This window comes from Ranitomeya variabilis, chromosome 3 (assembly GCF_051348905.1).
Source record: "Ranitomeya variabilis isolate aRanVar5 chromosome 3, aRanVar5.hap1, whole genome shotgun sequence".
NCBI lineage: Eukaryota > Metazoa > Chordata > Amphibia > Anura > Dendrobatidae > Ranitomeya > Ranitomeya variabilis.
The window spans coordinates 788507338-788523169 of record NC_135234.1 but is presented as its reverse complement, the minus strand read 5'-3'; the positions used below and the strand labels follow the sequence as shown (position 1 = coordinate 788523169).

The 15832-nt window shown below is 45.1% G+C and overlaps 1 protein-coding gene across 3 annotated transcripts; it reads right to left on the bottom strand.

The window, feature by feature from the left end:
- Window positions 1-2012: 2012 nt before the first annotated feature.
- LOC143817535 (uncharacterized) lies at window positions 2013-6842 on the bottom strand. 3 transcript variants are annotated; one of them, XR_013224176.1, is made up of 6 exons: window positions 6666-6842; window positions 5701-5857; window positions 4387-4511; window positions 4171-4305; window positions 3322-3496; window positions 2013-2920 (listed from the first exon to the last, which is right to left on the bottom strand). XR_013224176.1 is itself a non-coding variant. In XM_077299026.1 (6 exons), the coding sequence occupies exons 5-6, from the start codon at window positions 3389-3391 to the stop codon at window positions 2102-2104; spliced, it is 876 nt and encodes a 291-aa protein (XP_077155141.1). In that variant the 5' UTR covers window positions 3392-3496; window positions 4171-4305; window positions 4387-4511; window positions 5701-5857; window positions 6666-6839; the 3' UTR covers window positions 2013-2101. The 3 variants fall into 3 exon arrangements, 2 of the variants coding, with proteins under 2 accessions (XP_077155141.1, XP_077155142.1); XM_077299026.1 differs by having other exon boundaries at window positions 2013-2907; window positions 6666-6839; XM_077299027.1 differs by lacking the exon at window positions 5701-5857 and having other exon boundaries at window positions 2013-2907; window positions 6666-6839.
- Between the last annotated feature and the right edge of the window lie 8990 nt (window positions 6843-15832).

The following is a 15832-nucleotide window of genomic DNA, read 5'->3' as shown; positions in this document are numbered from 1 at the left end:
TGAAAGACTCGTGTCTGGATACAGAAAGCGTTTACAGGCTGATACTTGTACTAACCATGCAGGGTGCACAAACTTTTTCATCTGCTCATTTTCCTTTTTATAATTTTTAAAATGTAAACGATGAAAATAATATATATTTTTATTGCCTAAAACACCAAGGAGAGGCGTCATCTGTAACTTTAGGCCTTTTACAGATCATTTCATCTTCAGCTCTCTTCACTGTTCACAATAACAGTGATTCTGGCCAGCAGGGGATAAACGGTTACATGCCACTGTAGATGTGAGTGGAGCATAATGTGTGAATTTACAGACTGCAGCTCTGGAGGTGGCTGGAGTATATGCATATTTTCAGTGGATGCAGCTCTGGAGGTGGCTGGAGTATATGAATATTTTCTGTGGATGCAGCTCTGGAGGTGGCTGGAGTATATGAATATTATCTGTGGATGCAGCTCTGGTGGTGGCTGGAGTATATGAATATTTTCAGTGGATGCAGCTCTGGAGGTGACTGGAGTGTGTGCTGCTCTGGGGGGACTGCAGGTTTTTCTGTAGAGCAGACTCCCCTCGGCAGGAGACTTCCTCGCAGGAGCCGCCCTGGAGAAGTGGGACCGTGTCACCTGCACGCAGCCCTTCAACAAGCAGGAGCAGTTCGGTCTGTCGTTTATCCGCGTCCTCTCCACCCCGGATGAAGAGGATGAGGAGCGGCTCGAAGGCTCTGGGGTACGTCGTGTGGTGTAGGAAGGACGACCCGGCTACTTCCCTCATTAATGACATCATGGAACTACATCTCCCAGCATGCCTTTTGTTTCCAGAGGGGCTGACACATCTGACCCCGGATGATGGATCTCCCTCCGTAGGAGGAGACTGAATCCACTGCAGGGGACTGTAGATGCAGCGGCGCCCCTCCGTTGTGCTCTCGGCAGCATAATGCACCCGCCATAGGCAGACTCTAAAGTGTAATGCACCCCCCGTAGTCAGACTCCATAGTATAATGCACCCCCCATAGGCAGACTCTATAGTATAATGTACCTCCCATAAGGAGACTATAGTATAATGCAGCCCCTAATATAATGCACCCCCATAGGCAGCCTCTATAGCATAATGCACCCGCCATAGGCAGCCTCTATAGGCAGACTCTATAGTATAATGCACCCCCATAGGCCGACTCAGTAGTATAATGCATCCCCCATAGGCAGACTCTATAGTATAATGCAGACTCTATAGTGTAAGGCAGCCCCTAATATAATGCCCCCCCCATAGGCAGCCTCTATAGTATAATGTAGGCCCATAGGCAGCCTCTATAGTATAATGCACCCCCACAGGCAGCCTTTATAGTATAATGCAGCCCCAAACGCAGCCTTTATAGTATAATGCATCCCATAGGCAGCCTCTATAATATAATGCACCGCCACAGGCAGCCTCTATAGTATAATTCAGCCCCTAATATAATGCACCTCCAAAGGCAGCTTCTATAATATAATGCACCCCCTAGTATAATGTAATATAATGCTCCCCCATAGGCAGCCTCTATAGTATAACGCAGCCTCTTTAGTATAATGCAGCCCCTAATATAATGCACCCCCATAGGCAGCCTCTATAGTGTAATGCAGCCCCTAATATAATGCACCCCCATAGGCAGCCTCTATAGTGTAATGCAGCCCCATATATATGGACACTCACGTGCAGCATAGTAAATCAGATTAGAAGTATTACAATAGATTTAGTGCTTGATTTGAAATTGGAGCAAACTGTCCACAGATTTAATAGAGGTGTTGCCCCAGAAATTGCAGAACGGATTATGGCAAGTATGGGGACCACTAGAGCTAAATGGATTCTGTAATGCAGTGGCGGACATATCACCGATGCAGTTTAGAAAATTCCGGAAATGATGCATAAATAGGTAAAAAGTAGTTGCATCGTGTGACTGTTCCTCTATAAATGTATCAATATGGCAGTACACGAAGAAACTCCTGGTAACATAGAAAACTGAAAAAATGGAGTGCTGACTTCATAAGTATAAAAAACATACATTTTATTTAGTAAAAATCATTAATAAAGGAAATAAATATATATAGGGGATGGGTACACGAGCACATGTTGGGATTTATGCTCTTCTCTGTCTGTTCTGTTGGAAACAGTTTTGGCGGCAGTAAGGACAGTAGCGGTTTTGGCGGAGCCATGGTGTAATGCAGCTCTGATGAAAAAGATGTCGGCAGGGCAGCACAATAAGCTGCTCACCTACTTCATAATCACCTAGGCATATGGCACAAGAAGGAATCTCCTCCTGGCCTGTGGCGCTCCTGGTAGGAAGGCGTTCTATTTGCCGTATCCTTGTCATTCCTCTCCGCCGTCCTCTCCTCCGCAGGGGTGCAGCCTGCGGTGGTGTTGTATCCTCATCTGAATCTAATCCGGCCTGATTCTCAGCATCTGTGCCGACGGATGGTGGAATAAAATTTGGCTGAGGATCGGCCCCGGAGGTGGTTGCCGCTTCATTTCCACCACTCCTGTTATTGCTGCTGCTCGGTAGTGACGCATCAGCAGAACTGTGACGGTCAGGGAGCGTGGTCGGTGGTAAAGCCTCTGCAGGCCTGAGATTGTCAGGGAGCGTGGTCGGTGGTAAAGCTTCCGCAGGCCTGAGATTGTCAGGGAGCGTGGTCGGTGGTAAAGCCTCCGCAGGCCTGAGATTGTCAGGGCGCGTGGTCGGTGGTAAAGGCTCAGGAGAGATGGGACGGTCAGGTAGCGGCCTATGTGGCGAACGGCTCCTGTGTCTGGTCTCCTCTCGTACTGAGCGCCTGGATGGGTCTCTAACTCTTCTTCTTCTCTCTGGAGAAGGTAAATAATCTCTGTCATCTTCAATCCTTCCTCCTCTTGTCTGAGACGACCTGAGTCTTCCGATCACAGGGCTCTGATCTGAAGGGAAAAACTCATGTATTATAATGACAGAAAATATCATAAATGACAGGTACAAATGTGTCTATCATCTATTATCTATCTATTATCTATCTATTATTTCTCTATAACTTTTTACTGGGCCGGGACACCGCTCTGCACACACCCAAGAATAATCTAAGCATGTTGACCCCTGTTGTGAGCGATGTGTGCTGGTCTGAGGGTCCGGACCCCACCGATCGTCACTACTACAATACCCAGAGTTATTAGTTTAGTTCCCCGTCTAACATTGTCCCCAGTATACAGGCAGAAATATTTCTAACTCCTCTTATGGAAAGAACTAGAGAGTGGAACCTGTTGTTACTGGGGTGACGACAAAAAGACCCCGGTATAATCCCCCCACACACACCCCTTACATTGTAAAGGTTCACTTACTTCGGTTTTCTGGCCGGTTCATCCATGCAATGTTGTCCATGATCAGCTGCCTCAATTCCCGAGAACTCATGGTTTCTCCTCAAAAGTGTTCAGTAACGTGCTCTTCCGGCGCACAATAGTCGCAGATCTCACAGCGCAGAGCAACACGCAGAAGTCACTCAGTGCGCGAGAAGTCCTGCAAAATAATCCACAAATGGAAAAAAGTTATAGGACAATAAACCGCAAAAGCCAAAAAGTAGTGACCATAAGTAGTATGGAAGGACGAGAAGATGAAGCCGCAAAACATCGAGAAAGTGTTTACATGGGAACTGCCCGGCAACAAACTGTATAAATCACTAGTATAAGTGATTATAAGAAACTTTGTAACATATGATATCAGAGAAATCGTCTTTAATCTATTCTTATGGGTCAATTCCTCCCCTTTCCCGTCTCCTGAGCTCATTAACTCTGAATAACCTCCTGTAATCCCTCTTGCTCTGCACAGAGATTTCACAAGTTAGGAGGCAGAGGAGGAGCACTGCCAGGAGGAAGCACAGAATCATTGTCCTGCAGGATTCTAGCAGGTATATTAGCTTAGACCAGAGCTGGATTCACAGCTGCAATGCTCAGTACTGATATATACTTTCCTCCATGGCTCTGTGCTGCCTAAGGAAAGAGGTAAAATACTTTTTTTGCGGGAGACACTGATTCAAAGACAAATGCAAATTAGAGATAGTGACTGTAGGGTGAAAACTGTAGAACAATACAAAATACCATACAAGCCATATAATGGCCGGAAATGGCGCTATTCCTCACATCATGGTCACACATTGCAACTTAGACTTAAATGTTACAGAAAAGTATCGTTACCTTCTAACTACTTTACTCTTCTTGTAAATCCAAGAAATGTGATGTCACTAGTAGTGCTACAGAATTCAGCTGGGATCTTAGTAATCGACAGGGATCTTCTTGTCAAGATTTCAGCTCTGTAGTCGTTTATCAACCCTAAAATGAACAATAGATCGGTCAGATTTTATTCTTTTATTTTTAGGCAGGAAATGTTTGTTATGACCTCAGAATACTTACAGTAATATCTGGTGAATTCCCGATGGAAATAAGATTCCTAATCCAGAACAAAGTTTACACTTGGAGTTTTCAACGCTCAACAAGTAAAACTTTGAGAACCTTCCAGCAGTAGAGTATTATTCCACCTGTAGTATAAGGAACAGATGAGTTTTTACCATTTTATTCCTCAGTTCTGTGTGTAGAGCCCGGGTCGGACTGGCCATGGGCGTGGGGAGCAGTGAATATTCATTTCTCTTTAGCAGCGGGCACAGACTTTAGCCGCAGCAGTCGGCTCCTTCCTCCTGTCGCCTGCTGCTCCACCGCTGCTGCCCCCAGCATGTGCCGCATTCAACTGTATCCGCATCATAGGTGCAATAATAGAGGAGAGGGCATCAGATGATACTCCCTGCTCCATCATTGCCCTCTGCCTCTGACACAGCCGGTGCGCGATGACGTCACCTCATACTGTGTGCCGGGCAGATGGCAGTGCAGCTGCTGAGACTGGAGCAGAGTCTGGAACCGCAGGGGAATGAGGAGGAGAGGTGAGGATTGTGGGATATATATATATATATATATATATATATATATATATATATATCAGTTAGTACTGGTGGCCATAAGACTGTAGGACTGTGGGGCTGTATTATATTCTATGGAGAGGCTACATTATATTCTATGGAGGGGCTGCATTATATTATATGAGGGGGCTACATTATATTCTATGGGAGTTTGCATTATACCCTATGAAGGGGCAGCATTTTACTCTATGGGGGGCTGCATTATAGTATTTGAGGGGGCTACATTATATTCTTTAAGGGGACTGCATTATACCCTATGAAGGGGCTGCATTTTACTCTATGAGGGGGCTGCATTATTCTATTTGAGGGCTGCATTATATTCTACGAGGGGGCTACATTATTTTATTTAAGGGGGCTACATTATACTCTATGGGAGGGGATGCATTATACTCTATGAGGGGGCTGCATTATATTTTATGAGGGGAGCTACATATTTTATGAGGGGGGGGCTACATTATACTCTGACACAAGTTTTATTTCAGATCTAAACCAAATAATTTTCAGCTTTAGGCCACGTTCACATGCTCAGTATTTGGTCAGTATTTTCCAGCAGTAAGAAATGCTTTAATGGCCATCAGACACCCGACAATCAGCCAACAAGTAGCCGAATGATAGTGGTTAAATTCGGGAGGTTGTCAGGTGCAATTCTGGCCTAACTCAGTGGTTAGTGCCGACAGCCGTGGTCCGGCCTCCTCCACTTATCTAATTAGTGTAAGAAGATGGACCCCGGCGGTGGCTCCTCCGCCATTATACTCACTCTACAGATGTCCGGCTCTGCGGGTCCTGTGCACGCTGACGTTCTCTTCTCAGCTTATGTAGGTGGTGACTGACGTCCCCTCTGTGGTCCTGGACCAGACAGCCAGGAGCTGACGTCCCCTCTGTGGTCCTGGACCAGACAGAGTCAGGAGGGAGATCTGAAGGGGAGGAGAAAACATTGGAGCCATATTACACGTTATAATCCCTGGTGCAGCCCGCCCTGCCCCATACAAGTAGAGCGCTGGCTGCCATTATTATTACTACTATTTATTAATAAAGGAAATCTCCCCTCGTCCCCCTGTAAATTGCTGGACACTGATATTTGCTCCCTGGTTTTCTCGCGGCCATTCCTACTCTTATATCCGGTCACTGAGGACTGGATTTGTTTCATGAATTGTAAATAAAAATATTCATGAAAATGTTTTTTCTGTTGTATTGTGCCGTGATTTGTGCCGGACGAGTTACTCATCAAAACATCGCATGTTCCCCATCATGGTATCAGTAAAAACGACAGCTCAGGGTGCAAAAAATAATCCTTCACCCAACCCCAAATCACGAAAAAAGAAACCGCTACGGGTGTCAGAAAATGGCAACAAATGCAAAAAGTGTTTTCATACAAAATTCAAGAATACATGAAAAAATAATGAGAAGAAAGCTTCTAGTTAGAACCTGAAGACCCACCTCTTCCGACAAGCCTACAACCTGCAGTAACCACCGATCGACCAAACCCCTGCATGACCAGCTCTATCCTCACCTACTGTATTCTCACCCATCCCTTGTAGATTGTGAGCCCTCGCGGGCAGGGTCCTCTCTCCTCCTGTACCAGTTGTGACTTGTATTGTTCAAGACTATTGCACTTGTTTTTATTATGTATACCCCTCCTCACATGTAAAACGCCATGGAAAAAATGGCGCTATAACAATAAATAATAATAGTTTCATAAATAACAACACAAAATAGACTTACCTCCAGATGTAGAAGTCCTCAGTCAGTGATCTTCAGGAAAATCCAGAAGTATTAATTCGCTAATACAGAAGTTTTCCTCTATTCAAGTAAATCGCTAATCTCACAAGGAGAAGATCTAGGTACAGTGTTGTCAGCAGACAGACATATACCAAGTCTGAGCCAGTGAGATGGAACGGAGGGTTTTTAAGGTTCCGCTCTATTGTGACATCATCACTCACCTGTGTGACATCACTGCCCGCTTCCATATAAGGTAAGAGATGATGTCACAATGCAGCGGAATAACCAATACTTTTTCTCTCACTATCTGCCCCTTATAAAGCAGCTGATAATGATGGAGGCACAAATAGGGATGAATGAAATAACATCCTGGCGGTTTCCAGGTGTTAGATTACAGCCGGTGGTTACAGAGGTTTGGCTGAGCGTTTCCCATTTCCAATTCTCATCATATGACATTATAACACATTTACTCTTTTCTGACAGTTTCTTTTATCTTCTCATTCTCTCTATAAAGATACATTGAACTATATAATCTGATGCTCAGGATAAAGTCTTCAAGCATTTGGTGTCATTATTGGATTTTCTCACATTTCCACTGATAGGGGGGCAGTGTTCTGGGATTTGTGTCATCATGTGATTCCAGGCCGACCATCACCAGAACCTCATGTCCTCATACAGTCTATTGGATGGATGATAACATTAGTCAAAGGGGCATTTCCATGATAGAAGTGATGACAGGACATGTGCTAATATGTTTGTAAAACGATCGACAAACACAAATTCGGCACAAATGTGGCACATTCGGATTTGTGATCGGTAATAATTGTGTTGCCACTAAAGTATTTTAAAGTAGATGATAAATAGATAGATAGATAAAAAGCCTGCAATTCATGTGCTGCATACAGTAAAATCACAGAGTGACAGGTTAGAATAGATATACAGTATACACATAGATATATAGATGTCAGTGACACACACAGATATATGTATAAATATTATATAGATAGAAGAAAAGCCGGTAATTCAGCAGCCACGTACTCTAAAATGACACCGGGACCCGACAGTCTAGAAGAGATGGATTACACACATAGATACAGATATATGGGTTATACACACAGCACGGTGGCGCAGTTGATAGCACAGCAGCCTTGCAGCGCTGGAGTCCTGGGTTCAAGCCCTCAAGACAACATCTGCAAAGAGTTTGTATGTTCTCTCCGTGTTTCCATGGGTTTCCTCCGGGTACTCCAGTTTCCTCCCACATTCCAAAGACATACTGATAAGGAATTTAGATTGTAACAGGGACAGTGACGATAATGTGTGCAAACCTGTAAAGCGCTGCGGAATATGTTAGCGCTATATAAAGATATAAAAATATATTTATAAAAAATAAAGATTATTTATTACACATAGAATAGATAGATATATAGATGTCAGTGACATATACAATTAGTACAGTGTGTGTGCAGCTTTCTGTACATGTTGTGAGGGGTTGACACACTCCGCTGCTTTCCCAGGTAGACAGAGGAAACGTTCTGGTAGATGATCACCTGCTGGTTTATTGTGGATAGCATAAACCTTGGCGGGTTCAGCAAAATAAACCGAGCCTTGCTGGCATAAAGGTAAAACAAAGAAAACACAGCCCATATGAGTCCTTTCCCTGCAGGATTCCCCTGCAGTTGACCCGCACAGTTGGAGTTCCTGCTCTCCCAAGAGACACTGCCTGATTCTCGTTACCAGGTATATAACATCCCATGTGAGTTCGTCCATGCCGGACATTGGGTACGCGTCAACACTGGACACCTCATTGAGCCTGCAGTAGTCATTACAAAATCGCTACTCGCCATTGGGCTTCGATACGAGGACGATGGGACTTGACCAGCTACTTCTTGATTCCTCTATCACCCCGAGGTCCAGCATTCTCTTCACCTCCTTGCAGATTATCTCCTGGTGTGGTTCGGGGATTCTGTAGGGTTTGAGGTTTACCCTTACATGTGGGTTTACCATTACATTACTGTAATAATTGTATATGTCACTGACATCTCCGGTACCGTTTTTTTCAGGTACCGGAAATATTAGGACTAGTGATGAGCGAGCAGAAAATGCTCGGGTGCTTGTTGCTCGTGTCGAGCAGATTGGAATGCTTGGGTGCTCAACATGAGCAACGAGCCCAATATAAGCCTAGAAAACCTGAGTTTTTTTGCCGTGACACCCCCCCTCCCCCCGGAGGTCTTTTCCGGGAATCAGAAATCTATGGGAACAGTTCTCAAATTACACGGGAACATAATGGGGAAGACCCCTAGAAGCATTTCTGACTCCCAGGTCACTGTTGTGAACAATGTTGTCAGAGTCTTACGCCACTTTTACAGGCGCACATGAAAACATACAAAAATGAAACCAAAATGGATTTTCCTGGGAAATATGTTGAGGTACATCCTTTCCAGGGTAACGACTTGTATATTAGGCAAAATAAATAACCCAAAACAAAAATGTTCCTCCACCACTTGAGCTATGTTCACACGCAGCGTTTTTGATGAATTTTTCATTTTTGCATTCACTGGGAAATGTTATTGTCTCCATAGACAATATGGAGAGGAGTCTGTTGTGAATTTCGCTCTTGGGCTCCCTCCGGTGGCTGTAAGTGGCACTTTTGTGAGTTCTGCTCTTGGGCTCCCTCCGGTGGTTTTGAGTGGAACTGCTGCTCCTTGGATTTAGCAGTCAGCAGCTGCTTCCACTGATCGTCTTTCTGACTCGGCTATTTAACCTGGCTCTATCCTTCAGCCTGGGCCAGTTGTCAATGGTTCCTGGTTGGATCCACATCTCTGCTTGGATTTCCCTGATATTCTTACCAGTTCAGCAAAGATAAGTCCTTGCTTGTTCTTTTGCTGTCCACATATTGTGGACTTAATCATTCAGCTCTTTCTATGTTTTTTCTTGTCCAGCTTGTCAGTATGGATTTATTCAGTTAAGCTGGAAGCTCTGGAAAGCAGATTTACCCTCCACACCTTTAGTCAGGTGTGGAGATTTTTGTAAACTCTGTGGTGGATTTTATTTCGGATCTTCCTGTTTCCCAGAAGATGTCTGTTATCTGGGTGGGCCAGTTGTACAACCACCGGAGGGAGCCCAAGAGCAGAACTCACAAAAGTGCCACTTACAACCACCGGAGGGAGCCCAAGAGCGGAATTCACAACAGGAGTCTTCTGCTCACTGAGCAGACGCTCAATGGGATAGATGAGGGGGGAATGGTAGGATGGAGCTGCAGGACAGTGAAGTAGCAAGCTGGGTGACAGTTAGGAAGCGGGGTAGAGGGAAGAGTGTCAGGGAGGCTAGTCCTGATCTGGCACACCCCAATAAGTTTGCTAAGTTGGCAGATGAGGGGGGTGCCAGTACAGTTGTAGCACTGCTGCAGCCAGGGATGTCATCTGAAAGCCGGAGGAGTGACTGCTCCAGTAAGGGGGGAAATAGGAGAGCAGGGCAGGCCAGACAGGTGCTGGTAGTGGGGGACTCAATTATTAGGGGAACAGATAGGGCAATCTGTCACAAAGACAGGGATCGTTGGACGGTGTGCTGCCTACCTGGCACTCGAGTCCAACACATCGCTGATCAGGTGGACAGATTACTGGGAGAGGCTGGTGAGGACCCAGCGGTCATGGTGCACATTGGCACAAATGACAAAGTTAGAGGTAAGTGGAAGGTCATTAAAGACGATTTCAGGGAATTAGGCTGCAAGCTTAAAGCACGGACCTCCAATGTGGTATTTTCCAAAGTACTGCCTGTACCACGTGCCACGCCAGAGAGGCAACGGGAGATTAGGGAGGTTAATAAGTGGCTCAAGGATTGGTGTAGGAAGGAGGGGTTTGGGTTCCTACAGAACTGGGCCAACTTCTCAGTGGGCTACAGGCTCTACGCTAGGGACGGGCTGCACCTCACTGGGGAAGGTGCAGCTGTGCTGGGGGAGAAAATGGCTAGAAGGTTGGAGGAGTGTTTAAACTAGGGATTGGGGGAGGGTATTCATTTTATAGGAGGGGAAGATAGTGCAGATAGAGACCTGGGCACAAATAAGGAAGTTGGGGGTGGCATGGAAGGTGGGGTTAGAACAGTTAATAATTTAAGAAAGAATAGAGGTACAGAGAGGAACATCAAGTGCATGTATACTAATGCCAGAAGCTTTGCCAACAACATGGAGAAAGTAGAACTAATGTTGTTGGAGCATAATTATGACATGGTGGGGATATCTGAGACATGGCTGGATGAGAGCCATGACTGGGCTGTTAAGTTGCAGGGCTATAGTCTGTTCAGAAATGACCGTACATATAAGCGATGGGGTGGGGTGTGTCTGTATGTAAAATCGTCCTTAAAACCCATCCGGCGTGATAATATAGGTGAATCTAATGAAAATGTAGAGTCTCTGTGGGTGGAGATAAGGGGAGGGGGAAAAAATAATAAATTACTGATAGGGGTTTGTTATAAATCTCCAAAAATAATGGAAGCAATGGAGAATATCCTCGTAAAGCAAATAGATGAAGCTGCGACTCAAGGAGAAGTCATTATTATGGGGGACTTCAACTACCCTGAAATAGATTGGGGAACAGAAACCTGCAGTTCCAGTAAAGGTGATCGGGGTCTGACAACTATGAGAGACAATTACCTTTCACAACTGGTTCAGGACCCAACAAGAAGGGGGGCACTGCTAGACCTAATATTAACCAACAGGCCAGACCGCATATCAAATATAAGGGTTGGGGGTCACTTGGGGAATAGTGATCACAAAATAATAAGTTTTCATGTATTCTTTAATAAGATGGGTAGTAGGGGGGTGACAAGGACACTAAACTTCAGGAGGGCAAATTTCCAACGGATAAGAGAGGATCTTGGTGCAATTAACTGGGATGATATCCTGAGTAGTGTTGAGCATTCCGATACCGCAAGTATTGGGTATCGGCCGATATTTGCTGTATCGGAATTCCGATACCGAGATCCGATACTTTTGTGGTATTGGGAATCGGAAGTTCCCAGTGTATGGTTCCCAGGGTCTAAAGGAGAGGAAACTCTCCTTCAGGCCCTGGGATCCATATCCATGTAAAAAATAAAGAATTAAAATAAAAAATAGGGATATACTCACCCTCTGACGTGCCCTGGTAGTAACCGGCAGGCTGCTTTGCTTAAAATGAGCGCGTTCAGCACCTTCCATGACGTCACGGCTTCTGATTGGTCACGTGCCGCTCATGTGACCGCCAGGCGACCAATCACAAGCCGTGACGTCATTCTCAGGTCCTAAATTCCTAATTCTAGGAATTTAGGACCTGAGAATGACGTCACGGCTTGTTATTGGTCGCCTGGCGGTCACATGAGCGGCAGGCACGCGACCAATCAGAAGCCGTGACGTCATGGAATGTGCTGAACGCGCTCATTTTAAGCAAAGAAGGCTGCCGGTTACCAGCGGTGATGTCCAGGGGCCTCCGGACAGGTGAGTATATCAATATTTTTTATTTTAATTCTTTATTTTACACAGTAATATGGATCCCAGGGCCTGAAGGAGAGTTTCCTCTCCTTCAGACCCTGGGAACCATCAGGATACTGTCCGATACTTGGTGTCCCATTGACTTGCATGGGTATCGGAATCGGCGAGATCCGATACTTTGCCGGTATTGGCCGATACTTTCCGATACCGATACTTTCAAGTATCGGACGGTATCGCTCAACACTAATCCTGAGACATAAAAATACACAAAGAAAATGGGAGACGTTTATTAGCATTTTGGATAGGACCTGTGCACAGTATATACCGTATGGGAATAAACATACTAGAAATAGGAGGAAACCAATATGGCTAAATAGAGCTGTAAGGGGCGCAATAAGTGACAAAAAGAAAGCATTTAGAGAATTAAAGGAAGTAGGTAGTGAGGAGGCATTAAATAAATACAGAAAATTAAATAAATTCTGTAAAAAGCAAATCAAGGCAGCAAAGATTGAGACAGAGAGACTCATTGCCAGAGAGAGTAAAAATAATCCCAAAATATTCTTTAACTACATAAATAGTAAGAAACTAAAAAATGAAAGTGTTGGCCCCCTTAAAAATAGTCTGGGGGAAATGGTGGATGAGGATGAGGAAAAAGCCAATATGCTAAATGACTTTTTTCATCAGTATTAACACAAGAAAATCCCATGGCGACAATATGATCAGTGATAACAAAAATTCCCCATTAAATGTCACCTGCTTAACCCAGCAGGAAGTACGGCGGCGTCTAAAAATCACTAAAATGGACAAATCTCCGGGCCCGGATGGGATACACCCCCGAGTACTGCAGGAACTAAGTGCAGTCATTGATAGACCATTATTTTTAATCTTTAAAGACTCCATAATAACAGGGTCTGTACCACAGGACTGGCGTATAGCAAATGTGGTGCCAATATTCAAAAAGGGGACAAAAACTGAACTCGGAAATTATAGGCCAGTAAGCTTAACCTCTACTGTGGGTAAAATCCTGGAGGGCATTCTAAGGCTATGTGCACACTTTGCGGTGTGCTCTGCGGGTTCCCCCGCAGCGGAATTGATAAATCTGCAGGGCAAACCCGCTGCGGTTATCCCTGCAGATTTATCGCGGTTTGTTCCGCGGTTTCCGCTGCGGGTTTCCGCCTATACTATTGATGCTGCATGTGCAGCAATATGCAGCATCAATAGTATAATGTTAAAATTAAAAAATTGGCTATACTCACCCTCTCTGACGTCCCGATCTCCTCGGCGCTGCACTCGGCGGTCCGCTTCCAAAGATGCTGTGCCGAGAAGGACCCTTCGTGACATCACGGTCATGTGACCGCGGCGTCATCACGGTCATGTGACCGCGACATCACCGCAGGTCCTGTTCGCACATCAACCCAGACCGGACGCCGCGGGCAGCGCTGAGAGGTGAGTATAGCATTATTTTTTATTTTAATTCTTTTTTTTACACCCAAATATGGTTCCCAGGGCCTGGAGGAGAGTCTCCTCTCCTCCACCCTGGGTACCACCCGCACATTATCCGCTTACTTCCCGCAACGTGGGCACAGCCCCATGCGGGAAGTAAGCGGTTCAATGCTTTCCTATGGGTGCAGAATCGCAGCGATTCTGCACAAAGAAGTGACATGCTGCGGGTTGTAAACCGCTGCGTTTCTGCGCGTTTTTTCCCGCAGCATGTGCACTGCGGTTTGCGGTTTCCATAGGGTTTACATGTTAATGTAAACGCTATGGAAACTGCTGCGGACCCGCAGCATCAAAATCGCGGCGGTTCCGCGGTACAAACCGCAAAGTGTGAACATGGCCTAAGGGATGCTATACTGGAGTATCTGAGGAGGAATAACCTCATGACCCAGTATCAGCACGGGTTTACTAGGGACCGTTCATGTCAGACTAATCTGATCAGCTTCTATGAAGAGGTAAGTTCCGGACTGGACCAAGGGAACCCAGTGGACGTAGTGTATATGGACTTTTCAAAAGCTTTTAAAACGGTGCCACACAAAAGGTTGATACATAAAATGAGAATAATGGGGATAGGGGAAAATATGTGTAAGTGGGTTGAGAGCTGGCTCAGGGATAGGAAACAAAGGGTGGTTATTAATGGAGCACACTCGGACTGGGTCGCGGTTAGCAGTGGGGTACCACAGGGGTCAGTATTGGGCCCTCTTCTTTTTAACATTTATTAATGACCTTGTAGGGGGCATTCAGAGTAGAATTTCAATATTCGCAGATGACACTAAACTCTGCAGGGTAATCAATACAGAGGAGGACAATTTTATATTACAGGCTGATTTATGTAAACTAGAAGCTTGGGCTGATAAATGGCAAATGAGCTTTAATGGGGATAAATGTAAGGTCATGCACTTGGGTAGAAGTAATAAGATGTATAACTATGTGCTTAATTCTAAAACTCTGGGCAAAACCGTCAATGAAAAAGACCTGGGTGTATGGGTGGATGACAAACTCATATTCAGTGGCCAGTGTCAGGCAGCTGCTACAAAGACAAATAAAATAATGGGATGCATTAAAAGAGGCATAGATGCTCATGAGGAGAACATCATTTTACCTCTATACAAGTCACTAGTGCGACCACACTTAGAATACTGTGCACAGTTCTGGTCTCCGGTGTATAAGAAAGACATAGCTGAACTGGAGCGGGTGCAGAGAAGAGCGACCAAGGTTATTAGAGGACTGGGGGGTCTGCAATACCAAGATAGGTTATTACACTTGGGGCTGTTTAGTTTGGAAAAACGAAGACTAAGGGGTGATCTTATGTTAATGTATAAATATATGAGGGGACAGTACAAAGACCTTTCTGATGATCTTTTTAATCACAGACCTGAGACAGGGACAAGGGGGCATCCTCTACGTCTGGAGGAAAGAAGGTTTAAGCATAATAACAGACGCGGATTCTTCCTCTGGATCAACATGTTAGAGCATTTTAGGTTAGGCTATGGGTTGGACTAGATGGACTTAAAGTCTTCATTCAACCTTAATAACTATGTAACTATGTAACCTTAGCTGGCCATGTGGTGTGTGACACATCATCAGACACATCCCGTTTCAGTTATGAAGGTGGGACTGTTAAAGGAGGAGGGCCATTAGGCGGACTTTAATCTTCTTAAAGGGACAGCAGTTTGTCCTCCCTATTCTTAGAGAGCCATCAGCTGGCTGGGCTTTGTTGTTCCCATTATTAAACAGTGTGTCTCCTGTACTATTATTGACTGTGCATTGAATGCAAGGCATGACTCAAATTTAGGCGCACCTCAATAACCCATTGAACAGACATCCTGGAAGGCCACATGAAACCAAAGTTCCCATTCTTATTTATTTGGTACTGCCATACTGTTTGCCCATGCATTGAATGCAAGGCCTGGTCTGCCCCAAAGTTTATCGCACCCCAAAAACAGTTTGAATAGACATGGTGGATGGCCACATGAAACCAAAGTTCCCATTATTACATTTTTTTTACTTTCCTACAGTTTGCCCATGAATTGAATGCAAGGCCTGCTCCAATTTGGGACGCACCCCAGTATCCCAAAAAACAGACGTCCTGGAAGGCCCCATGAAACCAACGTTCCCATTATTAGAAAGTTGGTACTCTCATGCTGTTTGCCTATGCAGTGAATTGCAGTGTTGAGCCTGAAGAACCTGCATTGGAGAATGTCAGTGTAGAGGC

Coding starts and splice junctions, on each gene's coding strand:
- LOC143817535 (XM_077299026.1), bottom strand. CDS start 3,391: ATGAGTTCTCGGGAATTGAGGCAGCTGATCATGGACAACATTGCATGG. Junction 2,908..3,321: donor GAACCGGCCAGAAAACCGAA/GTAAGTGAACCT, acceptor TTTTCCCTTCAG/ATCAGAGCCCTGTGATCGGA.